Source organism: Geotrypetes seraphini, chromosome 18, assembly GCF_902459505.1.
Source record: "Geotrypetes seraphini chromosome 18, aGeoSer1.1, whole genome shotgun sequence".
Lineage (NCBI taxonomy): Eukaryota > Metazoa > Chordata > Amphibia > Gymnophiona > Dermophiidae > Geotrypetes > Geotrypetes seraphini.
In genome coordinates this window covers 27,413,370-27,433,949 of record NC_047101.1, presented here as the reverse complement: position 1 = coordinate 27,433,949, position 20,580 = coordinate 27,413,370, and the positions used below count along the sequence as shown (strand labels likewise).

Below are 20,580 nucleotides of genomic sequence, written 5' to 3'. Positions count from 1 at the left end.
AGGCATATCTTCATCAAATTGTCACACTGAATTTAGAACTCATTGATGTGTGACTGTTCATGTTGACTTTGCAAGAATGTTTAGGAAGGCTAATACTCAGCTGTGTGCTCTCTTATGAAAGTTACTCACTGTGAAAATAATGTTCTGGACCGCACAATGAACTTGAATACATACTCCAATGCTTTGAGAGTTCGTAATATAGGTTCACACTGCTCCCCTCTGCTACATGTGTCCAAATAATTCTTCAAAACTGACATCAATTTCCTGAGAAGGAAAAACAATATCACTTCTTGACATAATTTAGTGATGTACATTATATTTATGTTATCATATTCACAGTGAACTCATCTGAACTACTACTGCTGTTTGAAATAGTCTATTAAAAGAAATGCATTGCATGCAGGTCCCAACAGATTTGAGACTTATGATGCTTACAAAGTACACAGTATATCATGAAATAGCATCCACATATATGGTATCATAAAACAATAATCAAAAAAACAACCCCAGTTTTAAAGAATCATCATAAATGAAGCAAAAACTTGACACAACACTATTGCTTCTCAAAAACATAGGAACAGAAAAATGAAGGCAGATAAATACCATATGACCTATTTAGTCAGCCTATCCATGCTGCTAAGAAGTTTTGATTTGGCGGTTTAACAAATTTTTAATAAACTTGATCATCATGCCCAGCAGTCCGCTCACGCGGCGGCCCTGTGGTCAAAGACCAGCACCCTAACTGAGACTAGCCCTACCTGTGTACGTCCTTGTTCAGCAGGAACTTGTCTAACTTTGTCTTGAATCCCTGGAGGGTGTTTTCCCCTATGACAGACTCTGAAAGAGCGTTCCAGTTTTTTACCACTCTCTGGGTGAAGAAGAACTTCCTTACGTTTGTACGAAATCTCTCCCCTTTCAACTTTAGAGAGTGCCCTCGTTCTCCCTACCTTGGAGAGGATGAGCAACCTGTCCTTATCTACTAAGTCTATCCCCTTTAGTACCTTGAATGTTTTGATCATGTCCCCTCTCAATCTTCTCTGTTCGAGGGAGAAGAGGCCCAGTTTCTATAATCTTTCGCTGTACGGCAACTCCTCCAACCCCTTAACCATCTTAGTCGCTCTTTTCTGGACACTTTCGAGTAGTACCGTGTCCTTTTTCATGTACGGTGACCAGTGCTGGACACAATACTCCAGGTGAGGGTGCACCATGGCCCAGTACAGTGGCATGCTAACCTTCTTCTTTCTGTTTGTGACCCCTTCTTTATCATTCCTTTTTTAATATTTTTTATTATTTATATACAGATTTAACAATTTTAATATCAAATGATACCAAGAAAAAAAGGATTCTTACACAAAATTTTACAATAATTTTTTTTTTTTTTAAGTTTTTTTTATTGATTTTTTTTCATTTAACAACAAGTGTCATAAATTTTCATACAATTATCTTAATAATACACTTGATATTTCTATAATGTATTTTATACATAACATTTCTTATCTTATATTTCTTATGATTTTATATATCATATAACTGTAATTATTTTTCTTATAAAGTTATACAACATATATATTGTAATGATTTTATCAATTATTTTTTAAATTATTAACCTTTTTCCCCTCCCTTTATTACATTGTTTTCATGTAAGAATACCATCTAGTAATAATATTTTATTTATAATTTATAATAAAGAGTATAAATCCCCCTCCCATATCCCCTCCCTCCCTTTCTTCTTTAACTATTTTCTTATTATGGGAAAATGAAATTCAATTATTACAATATTTTGTTAATGGTCCCCAAATTTTTTTGAATTTATCCATATATCCTTTTTGTGTTGCAAATGTATGTTCCATTTTATATATATGGCAAACTGAGTTCCACCAAAAATTATAGTTCAATCTGTCACAATTTTTCCAATTGTGTGTAATTTGTTGTACTGCTATTCCAGTCATTATAAATAAAAGTTTGTTGTTATTTGATGAAATTTGACTTTGAGATCTCATTGCAGTACCAAATAGAATTGTATCGTATGTCAAGGCTACAGGATTTTCTAACATCCTATTGATTTGGGGCCAAATTGATTTCCAAAATGTTAATATGAATGGACAATAGAATAAAAGATGATCTAATGTCCCTGCTTCAAGATGACAATGCCACCATCTATTAGACTTAGAGCTATCAATTCTATGTAAACGTGTAGAGGTCCATAAAGCTCTATGTAAAATAAAAAAACAAGTTTGTCTCATAGATGCTGACAGTGTACATCTTATCCTCCAAGACCAAAGTCGTGGCCATTGAGATGCATTGATCTGATGCTTAATCTCAATGCTCCAAATATCTCTAAGACCATTTTTTTTCTTTTTTATATACAAATTCAGATATTAATTTATACCACCTTGCGGCCTGGTGACCCATGGAATCTATCTGAAAACATAAGAATTCTATATTATGATAATTATTAAGATTTTTCCATTCAGGGAACCCTACCTGAATGGCCTGCTTCAATTGCATCCATCTGAAATATTGTGATTTATTCAAACCGAATTTATTTTGCAATTGTGAAAATTCAAGCAGTTTACCTTTATTTATTACATCTTCTAAAATCCGAATTCCAGCAATCATCCAATGTTTCCAGATAATTTTAAAACCGCCAACTTTGATCTTTGGATTGAGCCATATTGTTTGAGTCGTTGATTTAGTATTGGAATAGGAGTTAGATTACTTATATATCTTATAGTTTTCCAAGTATCAACCAATATTTTGTGATCCTTATATAACCTTGGCATTTGAATACTGATAACATGACTTAGACGTAAAGGAAACATTAATCTCCATTCTAACCAGAACCAATCTGGTATATGTTCAATGGGTTCTGGGAGGATCCAATACATACCCTGACGCATAATATAGGCTTGATGGTACCTATAAAAATTTGGAAAATTTACCCCCTCCCTCCACAATTGGTCTTTGTAATGATACTAGAGCAATTCTGGGGGTTTTTCCAAGCCAAATAAATTTTGTTAACATCTTATACAGTTTTTTATAAAATGACCCCTGAAAAAAAATTGGTATCATACCCATTTGGTAACAAACTACTGGTAATATCATCATTTTTACAGTTTGTATTCTCCCCCACCAGGATATGCACAGAGGATTCCATTGCTCACACATTTCTGACACTTTTTGTAATATATTTTTTTCATTAATTTTCATTGTCTCATCTACAGTTTTTGTAATCCAAATTCCTAAGTATTTTATTCCTTCTTCTTTCCAAATAAAAGAAAATGAATCAAATAGACTTTTTGTACAATGTACATTGAGTGGAAGTACTTCTGATTTATTCCAGTTTATTTTATATCCTGAAAATTTTCCAAATTTTTCAATCAATTCAAGCAAATTTGGAATGGTTGTTTCCGGATTTCTCAAATAAAGTAAAATATCATCAGCATATGCTGATAATTTATATTCTCTATCTGAATGTGGAATACCCTATATCTCCCTTGTTTGTTCTATAGCTAATAACAAGGGTTCTAAAACGATATCAAAAAGCAGTGGAGATAGTGGGCATCCTTGTCTAACTCCCCTTTGCAAAATAAATTTTTCTGAAATATTATTATTGATGTATAATCTAGCAACAGGGGAGTTATACAATGCTTTTATTATTTGTATAAAACCGGATCCTATACCAAACCATTCCATTGCCTGAAACATGAAGGTCCATTCCACTCTATCAAAAGCTTTTTCAGCGTCTAATGAAATAGAGAATGTTGGGTCATTAATGGATTTTGTCAAATATAACATGTGATGTGCCAATCTAGTATTATGAGATGAATGTCTTTGAGCAACAAAACCTGTCTGATGCATATCAATAATGAAAGGGAGAGCTTTAGCCAATCTTAATGCTAATGCCTTGGTCAAAATTTTTCCATCTACATTTATTAAAGAAATAGGTCTATAATTTGAAACCAAAGTGGGATCTTTATTTGGCTTAGGTAAAACTATAGTTATTGATTCAGCCATAGTACCTGTGATATAACCTTTATTTAGTTGTGTCTGATATAATTTTAATAAATAGGGCATTGTAATATTTTGAAATGATGTATAAAACTCTACTGTATAACCATCTCCACCTGGAGCGGATCCAACCCTAAGGGACTTCAATGCTGTATCTAATTCTTTTAAGGATATTGGTTCTTCTAAACTTCGTTTTATATGTTCAGGAATTTTCGGTCCTTTTATTAACTTTAGAAATTCTAAACCATCTTTTTCCTTTTCTGAATAACATAGTAACATAGTAACATAGTAACATAGTAGATGACGGCAGATAAAGACCCGAATGGTCCATCCAGTCTGCCCAACCTGATTCAATTAAAAAAATTTTTTTTTTTTTTTTCTTCTTAGCTATTTCTGGGCGAGAATCCAAAGCTTTACCCGGTACTGTGCTTGGGTTCCAACTGCCGAAATCTCTGTTAAGACTTACTCCAGCCCATCTACACCCTCCCAGCCATTGAAGCCCTCCCCTGCCCATCCTCCTCCAAACGGCCATACACAGACACAGACCGTACAAGTCTGCCCAGTAACTGGCCTAGTTCAATCTTTAATATTATTTTCTGATTCTAAATCTTCTGTGTTCATCCCACGCTTCTTTGAACTCAGTCACAGTTTTACTCTCCACCACCTCTCCCGGGAGCGCATTCCAGGCATCCACCACCCTCTCCGTAAAGTAGAATTTCCTAACATTGCCCCTGAATCTACCACCCCTCAACCTCAAATTATGTCCTCTGGTTTTACCATTTTCCTTTCTCTGGAAAAGATTTTGTTCTACGTTAATACCCTTTAAGTATTTGAACGTCTGAATCATATCTCCCCTGTCTCTCCTTTCCTCTAGGGTATACATATTCAGGGCTTCCAGTCTCTCCTCATATGTCTTCTGGTGCAAGCCTCCTATCATTTTCGTCGCCCTCCTCTGGACCGCCTCAAGTCTTCTTACGTCTTTCGCCAGATACGGTCTCCAAAACTGAACACAATACTCCAAGTGGGGCCTCACCAATGACCTGTACAGGGGCATCAACACCTTCTTTCTTCTACTGACTACGCCTCTCTTTATACAGCCCAGAATCCTTCTGGCAGCAGCCACTGCCTTGTCACACTGTTTTTTCGCCTTTAGATCTTCGGACACTATCACCCCGAGGTCCCTCTCCCCGTCCGTGCATATCAGCTTCTCTCCTCCCAGCATATACGGTTCCTTCCTATTATTAATCCCCAAATGCATTACTCTGCATTTCTTTGCATTGAATTTTAGTTGCCAGGCATTAGACCATTCCTCTAACTTTTGCAGATCCTTTTTCATATTTTCCACTCCCTCTTCGGTGTCTACTCTGTTACAAATCTTGGTATCATCTGCAAAAAGGCACACTTTTCCTTCTAACCCTTCAGCAATGTCACTTACATACATATTGAACAGGATTGGCCCCAGCACCGAACCCTGAGGGACTCCACTAGTCACCTTTCCTTCCTTCGAGCGACTTCCATTAACCACCACCCTCTGGCGTCTGTCCGACAGCCAGTTTCTGACCCAGTTCACCACTTTGGGTCCTAACTTTAGCCCTTCAAGTTTGTTCAACAGCCTCCTATGAGGAACTGTATCAAAGGCTTTGCTGAAATCCAAATAAATTACATCTAGCATATGTCCTCGATCCAGCTCTCTGGTCACCCCAATCAAAAAATTCAATCAGGTTCGTTTGGCACGATTTACCTTTTGTAAAGCCATGTTGCCTCGGATCCTGTAACCCATTAGATTCAAGGAAATACACTATCCTTTCTTTCAGCAACACTTCCATTATTTTTCCAACAACTGAAGTGAGGCTCACCGGCCTGTAGTTTCCTGCTTCATCCCTGTGACCACTTTTATGAATAGGGACCACATCCGCTCTCCTCCAATCCCCAGGAATCACTCCCGTCTCCAGAGATTTGTTGAACAAGTCTTTAATAGGACTCGCCAGAACCTCTCTGAGTTCCCTTAGTATCCTGGGATGGATCCCGTCTGGTCCCATCGCTTTGTCCACCTTCAGTTTTTCAAGTTGCTCATAAACACCCTCCTCCGTGAACGGCGCAGAATCTACTCCATTTTCTCGTGTAACTTTGCCGGACAATCTCGGTCCTTCTCCAGGATTTTCTTCTGTGAACACAGAACAGAAGTATTTGTTTAGCACATTTGCTTTCTCCTCATCACTCTCCACATATTTGTTCTCAGCATCTTTTAGCCTAGCAATTCCATTTTTTATCTTCCTCCTTTCACTAATATATCTGAAAAAATTTTTATCTCCCTTTTTTACATTTTTAGCCATTTGTTCTTCCGCCTGTGCCTTCGCCAAACGTATCTCTCTCTTGGCTTCTTTCAGTTTCACCCTGTAGTTCTTTCTGCTCTCCTCTTCTTGGGTTTTTTTATATTTCATGAACGCCAACTCTTTCGCCTTTATTTTCTCAGCCACTAGGTTGGAGAACCATATCGGCTTCCTTTTTCTTTTGTTTTTATTGATTTTCTTCACATAAAGGTCCGTAGCCATTTTTATCGCTCCTTTCAGCTTAGACCACTGTCTTTCCACTTCTCTTATGTCCTCCCATCCTAACAGCTCTTTCTTCAGGTACTTTCCCATTGTATTAAAGTCCGTACGTTTGAAATCTAGGACTTTAAGTATCGTGCGGCCGCTCTCCACTTTAGCCGTTATATCAAACCAAACCGTTTGATGATCGCTACTACCCAGGTGAGCACCCACTCGAACATTAGAGATACTCTCTCCATTTGTGAGGACCAGATCCAATATCGCTTTTTCCCTTGTGGGTTCCGTCACCATTTGTCTGAGCAGAGCCTCTTGAAAGGCATCCACAATCTCCCTACTTCTTTCCGATTCCGCAGACGGAACATTCCAGTCCGCATCCGGCAGGTTGAAATCTCCCAACAGCAGAACCTCCTCTTTCCTTCCAAACTTTTGGATATCCACAATCAGATCCTTATCAATTTGCTGCGATTGAGTCGGAGGTCTGTAGACTACACCCACGTAGATAGAAGTTCCATCTTCTCTTTTCAGAGCAATAAGGCTCGGAAGAATACAATTTTTTATAGAATTTCAAAAATTGTTTCATTATGTGATCATTGTGAGATAACATTTCTCTATTCTCATTTTGAATTGCAATTATTTTTGGTTTTTTTTTTTTTGCTTTGAGATAATTTGCTAGCATTCTTCCTGCTTTATTTGAATTTCCATAATACAGAGCTTGTTGTACAAATAAATCTTTTCTAATGATTTTTGAAGAAATTTCATTATATTTACCTTTAGTTTTTAACAATTCTTGTTGTGTCAAATAATCCCATTTTTCAATTAATTTTGATTCTAGAGACTTTATTAGTTTTTCTAATTCTGTAAATTGTTTTTTTTTTCTTTTTTTATTTGCATTGCTGAATAAGAAATAATTTGTCCTCTAATGTATGCTTTAAAAGCATCCCATAAAGTCTCTATGGAAATTTCTTCTATATCATTAATTTGAAAATATTCTTCCATTTTTTCCATAAGATTTGTACAAAAGTCAGTATCTGCAAGCAGTGTATTATTTAATTTCCATATAGGTTTATTTCTATTTTGATCTATTATTTTAATTTCAATCCACACTCCACCATGATCTGATAATATAATTGGATCAATGATAGCCTGTGAGACTTGATGTACTAATTGATTAGAAACAAAAATATAATCTATTCTAGAAAAAGAGTTATGGACTTGTGAACAAAACGAAAATTCTCGACCATCAAAATGAAGTATGCGCCAAATATCTTTTAAATCACAAGATTGTATCAAATTATCAAGTCCTAATCTATATAATAAAACCGTAGGCGGCGCATGCGCAGTCTTATCAGCGTGCTTCCATGATCCGTATGTCTGTGGCCGCCAAGACTGCAGCATGCCCCGCGCTTACTACGGCCCCACGCGCAGCTCAGTTCGGCACGGCGGTTTCCCCAGATAGGGGAAGCCGAAAAACTCAATCCCGCCTCATGGTCCTGCCGCCGCTCTCGAATTCCCCCCCCCCCAATCCTCCTGCAACAGCCGCTACCGCTCCTGTTCAAAGCGGCCTGCTGAGGTTCGCGGCCGCTGTAACGAACCTCGCAGGCCGCTCTCCACATGGTAGCACGTTCCCTCTGACGCAATCGCGTCAGAGGGAACATGCTACCGAGTTGGAGAGCGGCCTGCGATGTTCGTTACAGCGGCCGCGAACCTCAGCAGGCCGCTTTGAACAGGAGCGGTTGCGGGAGGAGGGGGGGGGAGTTTTAACAGGAGGAGTCGCCGAAAAAAACCTTCAGCCGCAGCAGGCCAGCACACGGGAAGGGAAGGGGGAGGGGCCGAACGGAGCAGGGCAGCTCAAGGTAAGAAGGGAATGGGGGGTGGGGGAAAATGTTTCTACTACTCAGCAGGGACCTGGAGGGGAAGGGAAAACCGCTGCTGCTTCTGCAAAGGAAAGTGGTGGTAGGGGAGAGAAGGGAATGGGGGTTGGGTGGGGGAAAATGCTGCTACTACTTCACAGGGATCTGGAGGGGAAGGGAAATATCACAGCTGCTTCTGCAAAATAAAGTGGGGGGGGAGAGAAGGGAATGGGGGGTGGGGGAAAATGCTGCTACTGCTTCAGCAAGGACCTGGAGGGAAAGAGAAATACCGCTGCTGCTTCTGCAAAGGAAAGTGGGGGGGGAGAGAAGGGAATGGGGGGGGGGGGGGGGGGGAAATGCTGCTACTACTTCACAGGGATCTGGAGGGGAAGGGAAATAGCACTGCTGCTTCTGCAAAGGAAAGTGGGGGGGGGAGAGAAGGGAATGGGGGGTGGGGGGGAAATGCTGCTACTACTTCTCAGAGATCTGGAGGGGAAGGGAAATATCACAGCTGCTTCTGCAAAATAAAGTGGGGGGAGAGAAGGGAATGGGGGGTGGGGGAAAATGCTGCTACTGCTTCAGCAAGGACCTGGAGGGAAAGAGAAATACCGCTGCTGCTTCTGCAAAGGAAAGTGGGGGGGGAGAGAAGGGAATGGGGGGTGGGTGGGGGGAAATGCTGCTACTACTTCACAGGGATCTGGAGGGGAAGGGAAATAGCACTGCTGCTTCTGCAAAGGAAAGTGTGGGGGGGGGGAGACACAGAAAGAAATACAGACAGACAAAGGAGGCTAGGGAGAGAGACAGACAGAAATAAAGACAGACAGGGGACCAGAGAGACACAGAAATAAAGACAGACAGGCAAAGGGTGCCAGGGAGAGAGAGAAAAAAATTGCAGGAGGGAGAAAGACAGAAAGAAAGGAAGAAAGAAACAGGAGCAGGGAGAGAGACATAAAGAAAGAAAGACAGACAGCCATATATTCTAGCACCCGTTAATGTAACGGGCTTAAACACTAGTGATTTTATAAATCTTCTCGGATTTTTATCCATCAATGGATCCATCACAGCATTGAAATCTCCTGCTACTATTAAATTTGAAGTAGCCAGTGGAAGAATTAATTGTTGTAGAGTTTTAAAAAATTCATTTTGATTCGAATTAGGGGCATATATATTAAAGAGCGTCATGGTGGTATTTCCCATGTCCATTTCTACATATATCCATCTTCCAAGAGGATCAGCTACCTTAAATTTAAATGAAGCAGTACATTTTTTATTTATTAATATAGCAACACCAGCTTTTTTCCCTATTGCTGCAGAAAAGAAACATTGTTTGACCCAATTACCTTTTAGCTTTATGGATTCATTATTTGACAAATGGGTCTCTTGTATGCAGCATATATCAGCGTTTTGTCTTTTTAAAAATAATAATGCCTTTTTTCTTTTAATCGGGTGATTGAGACCATTAACATTTAAAGAGATTATCTTAAGATCCATTATATATTATTGTAATTTGTAATATAACAATCCCATCTTCAGTGTTTTTAATAAACTTTATTTTCCCATATATAAGATAGTTTGAAGAATTTCCTATTTTGCCCGTACCCTTAAAATTTAATACCCTCCCTTTCCCTCCCTTCCCACCCCATATATATACGATCACTTGGAAACGCAAAATAGATCAGGTCTGACATTACTCCATTACAAGCTAAAATATTATAATTTTATAATTATTACTCCATATTAATAACATATCTTATCATTTCATTTACTGAATTAGTTTATAATTTTATATCTTTGTTTTCTTTTATATTTACTTTCAAAATTCTATATATTCTTTTATTTCTTTAGTATATAAGGAATTGCCTATATTTGACAACCTCCCTTTACTTTTATCTATCTTATCTAATGAGTATATTTGATTTCCAATTTCTTTTTTTTAAAATATATAGTTCTCTATTTTTTTTTTTCCCCATAAAGAAATATTATCTTAATTTTACTATGTTATATCTACAAAGCAATATTTTCACCTAGAGACAACATTACAATCTCTCATATATGAATGTCTTTTCTTGAAGGTCTAAATATGGTTGTATATTACTATATTATTTAAATTATAGCAACCTTTTGGGCTGAATTTCTTGGGGTTGTCACACATTGCATTTCTATCATAGAAGAGATCACAACATTTATATTTATCAAAGTAACCTCCATCAGATTCTAAATAGGTTGTTTTTTTTTTACAATTGTATATATTATAGGTGGAGGTGGACTTTATCAATATCTTGTTGTAATATCTTGAAAATAAATAGCCTTTCAATGTATCGATTTCTAACCAATTGATCAGCAGTAAGCAGTAATGATTACTTTCATAGTAATACAAAAAATTTAAATATCAGGTCTTTTTATAAGATAACAATAATTTGCTCATTTATGTTTTATCTCCAATGCAGCATTTTTAAAGTGAGCCAAAAATAAATATAAGAGAGTCATGACTATGAGGGCTGCCATCTCTCCATAATTTTAAAGATGACCTTATAATTATACATATAACAAAAAATTCCTTTTCAAGTCCACAAATCTGGGGAGACATGCTACATATCAACTAACAAAAAGTACAAAGAAAACTAAGAATTGGTTCTTGATTCATATGAATCTTGACCATTCCTATTATTGGAACTCTTACATCCTCCAACTTTCTCAGTAGTGAAACATTAAGACAACAAACCTCATTTCTGTTCTTGAGCTAATTAAAAATTGTTGTAATTGAATAGGATCCCAAAATACATATTCAATGTCCTATAATTTAACAATAACCGTTCTTCCCAAGGTAGCATATATTCAACTACCCTGATATGCCCTCATGCATAAATATTTAAGTCACTGTTCTTAAGGATCCTCAGTGGCACCACTTGGGGCTCAATACCATCTCATTGCCCCAAGCTTTATGTGTCAAATCTTCATCGGGTCCTATCTTAACTTAATTCTATCACTTTTTATACTTTTTGTACTTTTGTTTTTATAGTTTTATATATATTTATTTAATTTTTTTTAAAAGCTATACTTAGCTTTTGTCATGTGGTCTCTGGCCAAGGGATTGTCATACCAACATGTTTCGCTATGGACTAGCTTTATCAAGGATAATCCCCATGCATTAAATCCTATAGGCAGAGTGGTCGTGTTTGCTGGCGATTTAATGCATGGGGATTATCCTTCATAAAGCTAGTCCATAGCGAAACATGTCGGTATGACAATCCCTTGGCCAGAGACCACATGACAAAAGCTAAGTATAGCTTTTTAAAAAATTTAAATAAATATATATAAAACTATAAAAACAAAAGTACAAAAAGTATAAAAAGTGATAGAATTAAGTTAAGATAGGACCCGATGAAGATTTGACATGTAAAGCTTGGGGCAATGAGATGGTATTGAGCCCCAAGTGGTGCCGCTGAGGATCCTTAAGAACAGTGACTTAAATATTTATGCATGAGGGCATATCAGGGTAGTTGAATATATGCTACCTTGGGAAGAACGGTTATTGATTTGAGTCCCTTGTGGAGTATGTAAGTTGTGTTATTGCATAGCTATAATTTAACAAGACATTTACATGGAAATTTTAGATAAAATGATGCCTCAAGAGCTAAAACTCTTGTTCTTAATTTCAAAAATTCTTTCCTTCTTAGTTGTGTAGCTCTTGAAACATCAGGAAAATTTCTAACCAAATCTCCACAAAATTTTGTCAACCTATTTTTAAAGTAAAGTTTCATTATTACCATTTTATCTAGAAACATAGTGACCCTATCCTTTGGCATGACCCCGTAGGGATCCCACATGGGTATCCCATTTGTTCTTGAAGTCTGGGATGCTGCGTGCCTCGACCACCTGCACTGGAAGCTTGTTCCATTGCTCGATCACTCTCTCCGTGAAGAAGTACTTCCTTGCGTCTCCACGAAACTTCCCTCCCCTGAGTTTGAGCAGATGTCCTCTTGTGGTCGAGGGTCCCCTGAGAAGAAAGATATTCTCTTCCACCTCGACCCATCCCGTGATGTACTTAAATGTCTCAATCATGTCTCCCCTCTCCCTACGCTCTTCAAGAGTGTAGAGCTGCAATTTGCTCAGTCTTTCCTCGTACGGGAGACCCTTTAGCCCCGAGACCATCCTGGTGGCCATCCTCTGAACCGACTCAATTCTGAGCACATCCTTACGGTAATGTGGCCTCCAGAATTGCACACAGTACTCCAGATGAGGTCTCACCATGGCTCTGTACAATGGCATCATGACTTCAGGTTTCCTGTTGACGAAGCTTCTCTTGATACAACCTATCATCTGCCGTGCTTTAGATGAAGCCTTCTCCACTTGAGTGGCTGCTTTCATGTCAGCACTGATGATTACTCCTAAGTCTCGTTCTGCCGTAGTCCTGGTTAAAGTTTCTCCATTCAGGGTGTAAGTTCTGCAAGGATTTCCGTTACCGAGATGCATGACCTTACATTTCTTGGCGTTAAAGCCCAGCTGCCACATCAAGGACCAACTTTCTAAAGTACGCAGGTCTTGCTCCATAGCATCTTGTAGATTATGGCCGTTTACTATATTGCATAGTTTGGCGTCATCAGCGAATAAGGTTACTTTGCCTTGAAGCCCTTGAGTCAGATCCCCAATGAATATGTTGAAGAGGAGTGGGCCCAGGACCGAACTCTGTGGCACTCCGCTAGTCACCTCCGACATTTTAGAGCGGGTACCATTAACTACCACCCTCTGAAGTCTGCCATTAAGCCAATCTTTAACCCATGCAGTTAGAGTCTCTCCTAATCCCATCGATTTCATCTTGTTCAGCAGCCTGCGGTGTGGGACGCTGTCGAACGCTTTGCTGAAGTCCAGGTACACGACGTCCAAGGACTCTCCTGAGTCCAGTCTTCTTGTTACCCAGTCAAAGAAGTTGATTAGATTTGACTGGCATGACCTACCCTTGGTGAATCCATGTTGGCTGGGATCCCGGAGATTTCCCTCATTCAGGATCGTATCTAATTTATACTTAATTAGTGTTTCCATGAGTTTACACACTATTGAGGTGAGGCTTACCGGTCTATAGTTTTCAGCCTCAGCCTTGCAACCCTTTTTATGTAGAGGAATGACGTTGGCTGTTTTCCAATCTAACGGAACTTTCCCCGTACTTAGTGAGAGATTGAAGAGCACTGCTAACGGTTCCGCCAGAACGTCTCTCAATTCTCTGAGCACTCTTGGGTGTAAATTGTCCGGTCCCATGGCCTATCTCACTCATGCATAGCCTATCTCACTCATGCATGGCCTATCTCACTCATGCATGTTATTACCAGAGTGGACCTACTCTGGATCACATCTTGACTATCTTCCAAAAACTCTGTCAAATTTATTTCATTTGTGGCCAGATGGTCCACCTCCTGGTCGGATTGTAATTTCTTTTGCAGAATATAATAATAATTATTAATTGGGAAATTTTCCGCATTGGGTAATCCCAGTATTTCTTTAAAAAATTTCCTTAACAAAATTTCAGGAGATAATAAGTGAGTCATTGGGAAATTAACCAAGCGGAGATTCCTCGCTCTATTCATATTTTCCATCATTTCCATTTTAGAGTGTTACACCGTAGAATCCTTAACAGCAGATACTGAGACAGCTTGCAATGTATTACTTTGAGTTTCTACCACACTTAATCTTTTATCCAAACAACTTAAATTAGAATCCACATTCTCAAACTTTTGAGACACAGACTGTGAATAATCCAATGTTTGTTTCATTGATTCTCTGAGAAACCCTTCAACTCTAGAAATGCCTAACCACAAATCTTTAAGGGTAATATCTTATTTTTCCATTGCTAGTAGCTGATCCTCTATTACACTTGAAAATTCAGTGATTTAGGTATATCAATAAAAGATAATTTACTTATTTGCATAGAAGGTACCACATATTCAGTAGAAATAGGGGGATTAATCTTCCCGCTATCACTAGATACTGGGTGAAGGGGGGGGTCCTTTCGAGGGGACTCATCGATGCACCCGACATGGGAGAGTTTATATTAAGTAAAGGTTGTGGTGGATTATCTGTAGAAAAAGTCAAATGCCTTTCCATGGGCCAGGAAACAGCAGGTGTTGAGCTCTTAGGCTTAATTTTCCTTTTCCCCATGATATGACAGATTAAAGTTATACGACCTGACTTCCCGTTCCCCGGCTCCTCGTTGCTCCAAGGGGCTCTCAAGGGACTGGATCTGCCCCTTAGGGCATGCCCCTGCGGCCGCAACCGCGGCAGCGGTGTTGAATTTAAAGAGGATTAGATCAAGAGAGAGACGGACCCAATGACATTAGGGGTCCGTCTCCTGCAATGCCTGCCCGGTTCCAGCACCGAGCCCTGCCGCTGCTACGGGAGACACAGGGCAGTGAGAAAAGATCACCTCCAGTGTTCCAGGAAGAAACAAGCAGCTCCCAGTTAAACCACGGCAGCGGTGTTGAATTTAAAGAGGATTAGATCAAGAGAGAGACGGACCCAATGACGTCAGGGGTCCGTCTCCCGCAATGCCTGCCCGGTTCCAGCACTGAGCCCTGCCGCTGCTACAGGAGACACAGGGCAGCGAGAAAAGATCACCTCCAGCGTTCTAGGAAGAAACAAGCAGCTCCCATCATTCCTAGCATTCTGTTTGCCCTTTTCGCCGCTGCCGCACATTGTGTGGATGGTTTCATCGACTTGTCGATCAGAACTCCCAAGTCCCTTTCCTGGGAGGTCTCTCCAGTAACTTGAATCTACTATCCCTTCCTCTGCCCGAGATCCAATATACTTGTCCCATGCTTTCTTGAATTCAGATACATTTTTTTTGTCTCCACCAGCTCCACCGGGAGGCCATTCCCAGCATTTACTACCCTTTTCGTGAAAAAATATTTTCTGAGGTTACTTCTCAGTCTCCCTCATTCCAAAGGTTTGTTGTTTTTTATTTTTTTTTCCAATTGAATTCTAGGTTTTCAAAAATCACTCTCATATCTTCCCTCTTCTGCCTTTCCTCCAAAGTATGCACATATTGAGATCTAGAAGTCTGTCCCCATATGCTTTATGATGAAGACCACTGACCATTTTCGTAGCTGTCCTCTGGACTGACATCATCTTGTTTATATCTTTTTGAAGGTGCAGTCTCCAGAATTGTACACAATATTTTAAATGAAGTCTCAGAATCTTAAACAGGAGTATCATTACCTCCTTTTTCCTACTGGCCATTCCTCTCCCTATGCATCCAAGCATGCTTCTAAGCTTTTGCCATTTCTACCTGTTTGGCCACCTTAAGATCATCGCCTGTGATCAAACCAACTCCTGCTCCTTTTTTGTGCACAAAAGTTCTAAACTTTACTGTTCGCTTGGGTTTTTGCAACTAGATTCAGGATCCTGCATTTCTTAGCATTAAATCTAAATTCCAGACCATTCTTCAAGCTTTGCCAAGTCCTTCCTCATGTAATCCACAGCATCATGTGTGTCTACCCAATTACAGGTTTTGGTATCATCCAAAAGGAGGTAAATCTTACCCAACAATCCTTCAGGAATACTGCTTACAAAAGCATTGAAAAAAAAAACAAAATACAGGCTGGGAGGGAGGGGGGGAAGTTCTGATTTCTGACCTAAGAATGCAAAGTTCTGAGCCCTGGATAACTAATAAGCGAGATATGCTCTCCATCCTTTGCTGCGGAGGATTGAAAAGCATTCAATTAACTTTATCATTAAAATTGCTGCATAATATCATGCTTAGTGGAGCTTTGAGCACTCTAGATTTGCAAAAATTTGCTTACCGGTTTGGACTGCAAGATCGACATTCAATCAGCAATATGGTACTTGAAATGGTGGCTGGCTCAGTTTTAACTGACCAGCCAATGGTGAATGATGCAGCAAAGACGACTTCCACAGTGCCCCCAGAGAACCCTGATGATACACTGGGCTCTTGGCTGCTTTTAGTGCTCTTCTGCTGGAAATTTGAGCAGATATTAAAGAGATCAGAGCTGACCTCACAAGCAGCAGTTTTGCGGGGTGAGATTTTAGAATTAGGCCATAGGCTGGAGGAGGTGGAAGGCTGAGTGGATGATCACGCCAAGGCCATAACAAGTGTGGAGACACAAATTGAGGAATTTACTAAAAGGAAGCCTTCATTTTGGACAAAATCGAAGATTTAGAAAATTGCAGCAGAAACTGCAATGTCCGCATTCGTTGGGTATTAGAACTTCTGGATTATATTCATAGTGAAGCAGTAGTGCAGCAGATTTCAGTTATGTTGCTTAAGAAAACACACAAAATCCATATCAGAAAGTGATGTTAAACTGGTGAGAGCACATTGGGCTTTAGGGTGTAGCTTTGTGGACTTTAAGAATAAAGGCCCACAAACATGATAATGTGCAGTGGGACTCATGGATAGTTCTATTAGGCCCACACGCAGAATTCATATGTTCACCTGTCCAACAATAAAAGCCTGCTGCTACAAAATATTCCTGGACAGAACTCTTGCCTTCCAGGCAGGTAAATGGAACGACTGGCTGAGTAACATTATCATGCATTCCTCATCCTACTTCAGTTTTAGAAAATCAGTAAAAACAAATTTGTTTAATTGATTTGTAACCTAAGAATTTTATAGTTTTTCACTACATCCATTCTGTAACCTTGTATTTGATGACTTTGTATTTTGACCATTTCGCTGACCTTGTATTCGATGACTTTGCATTGTGACCATTTTGCTGATTGTCCAGCACTCTTGTTGTAAACCGCCTCGCACTATCATGGCTTTGGCGGTATATGGCTTCATCTAAGGCAAGGCAGATATTGGGTTGTATCAATAGAAGTTTCGTCAGCCGAAAGCCTGAAGTCATAATGCTGTTGTACAGGGCCATGGTGAGACCTCATCTGGAGTACTGTGTGCAATTCTGGAGGCCACATTACAGTAAAGATGTGCGCAGAATTGAATCGGTTCAACGGACGGCCACCAGGATGATCTCGGGGCTCAAGGGTCTCTCGTACGAAGAGAGACTGAACAAATTGCAGCTCTACACTCTTGAGGAACGTAGGAAGAGGGGAGACATGATCGAAACATTTAAGTACCTCACGGGACGTGTCGAAGTGGAAGATGATATTTTCTTTCTCAAGGGACCCTCGGCCACAAGAGGGCACCAGCTCAAACTCAGGGGCGGAAAATTTCATGGCAACACCAGAAAGTATTTCTTCACAGAGAGAGTGGTTGATCATTGGAACAAGCTTCCAGTGCAGGTGATCGAGGCAGACAGCGTGCCAGACTTTAAGAATAAATGGGATACCCATGTGGGATCCCTACGAGGGTCAAGATAAGGAAATTGGGTCATTAGGGCATAGACAGGGGGTGGGTAAGCAGAGTGGGCAGACTTGATGGGCTGTAGCCCTTTTCTGCCGTCATCTTCTATGTTTCTATAAAAAATAAAATGTATTTATTATTATTAATATTATTTGAGAGAACTCTATCAAGATTGGCAACAACTGTATTGAAATGTAGAGGTGAACTAAGGCCTCTCACGCATTACCAGCATTCCTTTGCTAGAGCCTTCTATCATGCTGGGAAATTGATACAACTATGCACTTGAGGAGAAACAATCTCTGCTACGGGAAACCTTTATTGTGGAGTCCCTGCCCACTGCTTCATCGGCTATGCTGAGGATTAAATCCAAACCAAGATGGCAACGGGTGGGAATGGGCAAGGGGCATTTACAGCATTAAACCTCAGACACCCACCTGACCTGCCCAGGAAAAACCTAACTGCCAAAGGATAATTTACAGGGGCCATTTAAGTGAGCATAAGAATTTATAGGCTCTTTTATGATGTGAGAACGTAAGCATGCTTCCTGCTAATTCAATGTTCACTTGCATATTACTATAATAATTATGTTTATGGAAGGCTGTATACCGTATTTTCTCGCATATAACGCGCGCGTTATACGTGGTTTTTACAAACTGCGCATACCCTTGCGCGTTATACGTGTGAGCGCGTTGTACAAAATTTTTTTTACATAGTTTCCCCCCCCCCCCCGACACCCGATTCATCACCCGGAAGGAGCGCTCGCACTCCCACCCCGAAGGACCGCTCGCACCCCCACAGCCTCCCCCCCTCCCCCATGGAAAAGCTGTCTACCTTGTTTCCAGATGCCAGCCCAGCTGCTTCCTCTGCCGGCGGTCCTGCCCCTTCTCAGAGCTCTGTGCTGCGCTGCTTCCTCTTCAGGCGGTCCTGCCCTTTCTCTGACGTCAGAGAAAGGGCGGGACCGCCGGAAGAAAAAGCAGCGCAGCAGGGCTCAGAGAAGGGATGGGACCGCCGGCAGAGGAAACAGCTGGGCTCGCTGGCATCCGGAAACAAGGTAGACAGCTTCTCCATGGGGGAGGGGGGGAGGCTGTGGGAGTGCAAGCGGTCCTGTGGGGGGGTGAATCGGACGTCGAGGGGAGGCATCAGGCTTTCAGGGTAGGGACAGGACTTCAAGGGGGAAAGGAGAGTCGGGGTGGGCGAAAAGAGAGTCGGGGTCTCCAGAGGAGAGTCGGGGCGAGCGAAAGGAGAGTCGGGCAGCATGCGCGGTATATAAAAATTTCTGTACATAAATTTGTGTTTTTCGCGCGCTATACCCGTGTGCGCGTTTTATGTGAAAATACGGTAATTATGTTCCACTTGATTCACTTTCATGAGTATGAGAGGGGGGTATCTTGCCAGGTATACAATAGAATATCATACAAGAAAATGTAGTTTTACAACTTCAGTGTATAAACGATATAAAGAGACTGGGGTGGGTAATTGTGGCATGGGAGTAAGTATTGTATGTGAGGGTTGGGTGGTTTGTTTTTCTGATGCGTATTTAATGTAGGACAAGGCAGTTAAGACAAGACTGTGTTTGCATGTGTATTTGTGCTTTTTACTATGTATGTGTTTTTGGAACCCACTTTGTATAAAGCGGGATATAAATAAAAACCGTAAACCATAACTCAGATTGGGAGCTTGGCTTCTCCCTCATCTACTAGTTATGTTAATATCAATTGCTTGGTTTAGGATGGGTAGGGGGATTGGGGATTATAGTTAAGGGAAACCCTACTTTTTATTCAGGGGTCTATGAATATAATCTGCGCATTGTCTTTTGGTCCAACAATAAAACTTAAAAATATTGGAGTGGATGTGCAGAAGGGACTAATTCAGGTTATTTAATGGGTGATGTAAAATGGGTGAAAGGTTTGAACTCTGCATTTAAGTATAGCCTGATGTTAAAGAGGCATTAAGTTTGCAAACAGAGTTAGTATTTCTCTAAGAGACTCATCTTATATCTAAACTTGAATATTTGCTACACCATAAATGTTATAAACATAAATATGGGGAGTGGGCATTGCTTTCTGATGAGAAACCTTGGCAAATACATACTGTCTTAAAAGATATAGACATCGGGGGGCGTGGCTTGGAGACGTAAGAGAATGGTCGGGTGACTGAACTGCTCCGTGAAAAAAGGCTAAATTTGTTAAATAAGCTACAAAAAAAATATTTTAAAACATCTCAAAAGAAGAGTATTTGAAGCATAATGGCATCGGGTAAGCTGACAAAAGCTAATTCAGCGGGAGGAAGTAACAAAAGGTCAAAAATGGAGTCGACAGCCCCTTTTAAAGTTCCGTTGCCAACGGATGATTCAGAGGATATTGATATTGTTAAAGAGCTTCGGCAAATTAAAGAGATAGTTTTACAGAATGCAAAAAACATTCAGGAAGTTAAGGAAAAGCTTGCAGGTCTTAAAATCAGTCTGCAGGCAATAGATGTAAAAGTGGATCAGTTAGATAAACGAGTGGAAAAGGCAGAAATAGAAATATTTCAATGCAAAAGGGACTGTAAAGAAATAAAAATATTAAAGAAGGATCTTGAGGAGTGTTCCAATCGAGAAAGAAGGAATAATTTAAGATTTATAGGGGTCCCGGAGGGGGTAGAAAAAAATGACCCTATTGCCTTTTTTGAGCAGTTTATACCTAAAATTCTACCTCTTAAAGTTAAATTTCCTCTGGAAATAGAAAGGGTGCATAGGGTCCCGACTAAAAGATATGACAATCAAAAGGGCCGTGTCCTTTGATTTGTAAACTGCTCCGGTATCAACATGTTGAGGAAATTATTAGACTGGCAAAAGAAAATAAGAACTTGAAGTGCCAGG

General features: G+C 40.1%; 1 protein-coding gene across 5 annotated transcripts in view; it reads right to left on the bottom strand.

Moving 5' to 3' along the window:
• Window positions 1-20,580, bottom strand: part of DOCK2 (dedicator of cytokinesis 2) — a 601,528-nt gene that overhangs the window by 268,242 nt on the left and 312,706 nt on the right. For all 5 annotated transcript variants that reach the window (XM_033927247.1, XM_033927252.1, XM_033927251.1 and 2 more), the window contains one exon: window positions 130-264. In XM_033927247.1, coding sequence (XP_033783138.1) covers window positions 130-264 — 135 coding nt within the window. The remainder of the gene's footprint in view (window positions 1-129; window positions 265-20,580) is intronic.